The following is a 5,283-nucleotide window of genomic DNA, read 5'->3' on the forward strand; positions in this document are numbered from 1 at the left end:
TGCAAACATCCTAGATATATTAATGTGCACTTATCTTGAAATTTGGAAAACTAGATACGAAAGTACTGCTTTATCTTATGATAAATTAAGAACTCGAACCTGCATCATGCCGACCAGGATCAGAGTGAAGAGGCAGGTGAACAAAAATGGACCAAGGTAACTGAAAATTAAAATGCAATGATTTATGAATTCTTAAAGAGAAGATATCGAAAGAAAATCACAAAAGAATATTGAATTCTCCTTCGAACCAACAAGAACCCTATACTTGGAGATGATTTCCGAACCGTAAATTATTTGAACTACTAACTAATTAAATATACTTTAATTTTGAATTAAATTTTTAAACAAAATAAAATGTTAAATTCATTCAACACTACATTTTAATCACGGCAAAAATTAGTAACAACCTTCTCTTCTAATACATTCAAACAAACATCATCTTAATCAGGTCAAGACCACTCCAGTTTCTTCTCCACTCCTAGCACCATAGGTAACTGATATATCTAGCCATCACAACCTCCCCCTTATCAATCCATCAACCAAGATATTAGTCAATTTCAAATCGACTCAACGTGCCTGTTATTGGGACATTCCAATCCAATAATACTGATTTTAAACAAAAGACAAATACAATAGCGAAAAGAGGATTGATTTATCACAAAGATGACTGGAAATCGAGCAAGAACAACCAATGCTCTTCTGATACCAATCCCATCAAAACCAGCATAAGCAGGCGAACCATAAAGCCTTCCATCCTCCCTGAGTGAACAACAAATGATATCCGAGATCATGCAGCATACAACTCCGTATTAGAAAGCTCTTAATTGGAAATAATACACTCAAAAGTCAAAAGATGTAGCAACCAGAAAGCAAGTAGCAGCAGCAACACAATTCTATAAAAGACACATAATAATATCACATTGATTATCCAATAGTAAACAAACCATCTTCCTTGTCAACACATTACTGTCAAAGGACAAGGGTATTTTCATATACCAGCTTCTTACTGTATTACTGAGAAGTAAAAGTAGTTATTTTCATTGATTTTACTCAAATATCAAATTTACAGGAGTATGAAAAATTAGTTATTTCCTTGTCTCAGCACCCTCAAGATGGCCAGGAACAGGTTCAGTATATCAAGATAAAGAGTGACCGAGGCTCCAATGTACTCATCATAGGTAAATCGCTTGATCAGATTTTCAGTGTCATAGACAACAAAACCAGAGAAAATAATGGCACCAACTCCACCATAGATAGCATTTGCTGTTGAGCCTAGGGGGAAGAACATCTGCATGAAAAAATAGCAAGTCTTAAACAAGATAGATCTTGCAAACGTCCTAGATATATTAATGTGCACTTATCTTGAAATTTGGAAACTAGATAAGAAAGTAGTGCTTTATCATATGATGAATTAAGAATTCGAACCTGCATCATGCCGACCAGGAACAGAGTGAAGAGGCAGGTGAACAAAAATGGACCAAGGTAACTGAAATCCTTGCCCTTCTTGGATGCCCAGAAGGCATAGCCAGTTAGAGAGGAAACCACTGCTGAGGTCAAAATCAAAGCTTCAAGGACAATTTTTCCTGCAAGCATTCAGTCAAAGATATAATTTTATCAGTATAAACAGGCATAAAAAAGTAACCTGCAGCACATGTCAACAAACAAACCCTCACTACTCAACACAAATATGAAACCAAGGGAAAAAAAAGGCATAGAAACATGTTATTCTACATGAATGGAGGAGAATGATACGAACCATCTGTGTTGGCACAAGTAACTCCAACAGTTAGACTTATTGAAGCGGTGAAAAGCCCAAGCAAGACGTAGTTGTGGGGATGCTTCTGCTGGTACTTGAGTAGAGGGAACAAGACTGCAACAAAATTCCCAATTGATTTGCAACAACAGATCAGCAAAATAATCCAAGCAAGAGAACAGAAACATAGGTAAAGAACATGGTCCTACAAATTGCAATAACAGATCCCTTTCATGTTTATCACAACAGCTTAGATCAGCATATCTATTTTCTAATTTGTTTTCCCGCAGCTTCTAATAATGAACAGAATAGAAGATTCTAAACCCTGAAATCAGAATTGAAGTGGAAAATAGAGAGAGAAGTGTACATATGAAGGGGAGGAAGATGACGAAGAAGAGGAGGCCAGGACTGCCCCTAAGGAGAGCGTTGATGGGAGTGTAGAAGACGGTGATGGAGGATACGATGGTGGTGAGCACGATCTGCGCGGAGAGGATCCCGTAGACCTTGCGGATGAATCCCCAGCGGAGCTGGTTCTCGCCGACACTGAGACCTGGGTAGAGAGTCTCCCCTGACTCGACGTCGTAATCCTCCCGCTTGCCGGTGCTCACCGCCGTGTAACCGTGCATCTCTTGCTCACCACGCATTTCGGATTTCTTCTTCTTCTTCTTCTTCTACTCTTTCACCGAATGAAAGGATCAACACAACGGAAAGTTTGTTGCTAGCGATGACCGACGTTTACTTCTATACTTCTCGATGCCTCCAACACGTTCGATTATATTACCAACATAATCGACGGTCATAACTCGTAACTATGCCTGCTCACGTCGCTATCGTTTTTGTTGGTTCTTATTGTTTCTTCATTAAGCCCAACATGCAACAACAAGTGTATAAAAATCGTTTTTGTTGGTTTTTATTGTTTCGTCATTAAGCCCAACAAGTCTATGAAAAAAAGGGCTAACCACGTCCAAAAAAAAAAAAACCAAAGCGAACAAACTGGAAGCTAATGCTACTACTGATGCTAGTCCGCCAATGCAATCTTATACACGGTTCATCATATTCATACATTTCATGGAATTTAATTTTGATGTATTATTATTGCAAAGAAACTTTTATTTTGTTTTTACGGTATTTCTGGCCAATGACTAATTTACTGCAATACTAACGGGATTCGAACTCTAACTCCATTTAAAGGTTTGTTGTTGGCCAATGAGTTGTTACATGCACAAGGCGGGATTCGAACTCTCACACTTGTTTAAACAGACTAGTGAGTTAACCATTAGACCAACCCAATTCAAAATAACTTTATATGTACATCTAATTACGTAAAGTCACATTAATAAAAATAATTATCTTTTATATCAATTACATAAATTATTATCCAATATAACAATTGTAATTATATGACTGTCTGTACATCAAAATTAAACTCATATTTATAACCTAAAAAATATATATTTAAATTTACATACATCTTTGTTTTTGTAGATTTAAACTTTTCAATTTAAACTCTATTTGTACTCTAAATTTTTCAATTCAATCTTATCTAATTCTACAAAATAAATTTAAAGTTTAGGAGCCAACAATTTTTATGTTTTTTGGCCAGTACTTAATCATCAAAACAAAAGTGAGTGATTTCTCACCATTAAATATGATATCACACCATTAAAAAAGCTATTGATGGCCAATTAATAATTACAAAACATCAAAATTACTGACCCCTAACATTTCTCTTTTTTTATTTTTTTCAGAGATGCACATTGTATATTATATATTAAGAATATTTCTATTCTTAATGTTAAATTTATGTTTATATTTATTGTTTATTAACTCTTAATATCCCACAAGAAAGCATATGCTTCAACTCTTAGTGGAAATGAAAGCTACTATTGAATCTATAATTTATGACCATCTATACATGAATATTGATTGATAGGATATGAGCAGCGATTTAAAACACTTGACACACACTCAATGCTTGATTGGTGATAGCAGCGTTTCAGCATATACCTCTGCATCAAACCAACTCTTCCCACTGTGAACTTTTGGATACTTAAATGATTGGTCTCTTGGGTCATACAAAATTAAATCAAACTCAAACATTAACAAGACTTCACCATTATCAGAAATGCAGTATGGCCCAGAATATGAAAAATATTCAGGATTAGGCAAATAAGGAACAGTCACCATTTTTACCCAAGACTCTCTTACTCCATAGTCCTTCATCAGCCACAACACAAAATAGCTTTTTTTGTAGTCATAATTCATGCACAGACATCCCTTTAACGTACCCAAACTAGGTGTGGAACATTCTTCCTTCTCATAATGAGGTGGCAGAATCTCGTTGTATGTTTCCTTGTGTAGATCCAATGAAACAATGATCCACAAAGAAGAATTTGAATTACCAACAGCATAATTGGCGTCCCAGTTGAGAGTGCCACTCACGAATTTTCCCGAGTTTTGATAGGGGGTAACACCATGAGGGAAGTCTTGAATCTTTCTCCAAGATTTTGAGGCCATGCTATATACCTTCACATTAGTTTCAGCGAAGAACACATTAGGGTCACAAAACACAGCCACCACCTTGTAGTCATCGTTCTTTTGATCATAACCAAGGCCAAAATTGGTAAAACACCCTGGCCTCCAGTTATTACACAAAGGTGGTGACTTCTTGGAGACTCTAGTTGAAGGGTTCCAGAGAAGAACAGAGTCTCCTTTAACTGCAAAACATAGCAAGCCATTGCAGGAACCAACGATTCCGTCATGGCGGAACTTGTTCTTAACTGGGTAGTTAAGGTCCTCACATATGGTTGATGGGTTATGGAACAGAGAAGTCAAAGGGCAAGACTTGAGGTGGAACTCTGCGGTTGTGTCAGTGAGTATGATCCTATGGCGCGTGAGGTTGGTGCTCTGTGCTGACAATTGAAGGTGCTTTTTTACGAAGTAAGGGTCAGAAATGAGTGACATCCATGACTTGCATACGCACCTGAATTGTAGAAGAGACCTCACAGGGAGCCTCGAGAGAATCTCTTCAATGAGTTCATCAGGGATGAAAGGTAGTGGTGGCAGTGAAACTTGATTAGGTGAATGAGACATAGTTTGATTCTTAATGTGATAATGCTGGTAATTAAGACTCTACTGTTGGGATGAGCTGGTGATCATTGATCAATGCCATGAGTTCATTTTTCTACACTTTTCTATCACTGAGAGATTCATATTTATAGATGAATAATGAATTATAAAGATTAGGTTAAATATACAGAGGAAGGGATATTCCCATCATGACCTAATGAACTGTAATTGGATACACACTACATAATGATAATATCAAACTAAAAAACAGCAACAATTTTGATTTTTTTGGAGGATTATTTTTCTGTGATAATGGATGAGATAAGTTAAACTTATCCACTAACTGAATTCGATGTTTTGAGTGGCGGTGACCGAGTATGCCATTTGTTCAAATCACTCACTATTTGACTCTTCATCCACTAGAGGATGACAAGCATTGGTAATTTGCTACTAATTTAGTA

General features: G+C 36.5%; 2 protein-coding genes across 2 annotated transcripts; both read right to left on the minus strand.

Annotated features, from left to right (window-relative positions):
* Nucleotides 1-891: 891 nt before the first annotated feature.
* On the minus strand, nt 892-2,508 carry LOC107464937 (BI1-like protein). The gene is made up of 4 exons (XM_016083907.3): nt 2,121-2,508; nt 1,757-1,870; nt 1,426-1,583; nt 892-1,288 (listed from the first exon to the last, which is right to left on the minus strand). The coding sequence occupies exons 1-4, from the start codon at nt 2,395-2,397 to the stop codon at nt 1,082-1,084; spliced, it is 756 nt and encodes a 251-aa protein (XP_015939393.1). The 5' UTR covers nt 2,398-2,508; the 3' UTR covers nt 892-1,081.
* A 1,016-nt stretch (nt 2,509-3,524) lies between these two features.
* Nucleotides 3,525-4,958, minus strand: LOC107464929 (F-box/kelch-repeat protein At3g23880). Its single transcript, XM_016083900.3, has one exon. It carries the CDS (start codon nt 4,844-4,846, stop codon nt 3,722-3,724), a length of 1,125 nt encoding a protein of 374 aa, XP_015939386.1. The 5' UTR covers nt 4,847-4,958; the 3' UTR covers nt 3,525-3,721.
* Nucleotides 4,959-5,283: the final 325 nt, after the last annotated feature.

This window comes from Arachis duranensis, chromosome 1 (assembly GCF_000817695.3).
Source record: "Arachis duranensis cultivar V14167 chromosome 1, aradu.V14167.gnm2.J7QH, whole genome shotgun sequence".
Lineage (NCBI taxonomy): Eukaryota > Viridiplantae > Streptophyta > Magnoliopsida > Fabales > Fabaceae > Arachis > Arachis duranensis.

Bases quoted from the DNA above. Each gene is read 5' to 3' on its own strand.
- LOC107464929 (XM_016083900.3), bottom strand. From the start codon at position 4,846: ATGTCTCATTCACCTAATCAAGTTTCACTGCCACCACTACCTTTCATC.
- LOC107464937 (XM_016083907.3), bottom strand. From the start codon at position 2,397: ATGCGTGGTGAGCAAGAGATGCACGGTTACACGGCGGTGAGCACCGGC. The intron at 1,871-2,120 runs GTACACTTCTCT...ATTTTGTTGCAG, and splicing joins CATCTTCCTCCCCTTCATAT to TCTTGTTCCCTCTACTCAAG. The intron at 1,289-1,425 runs GTTCGAATTCTT...TTTTTCATGCAG, and splicing joins TCCTGGTCGGCATGATGCAG to ATGTTCTTCCCCCTAGGCTC.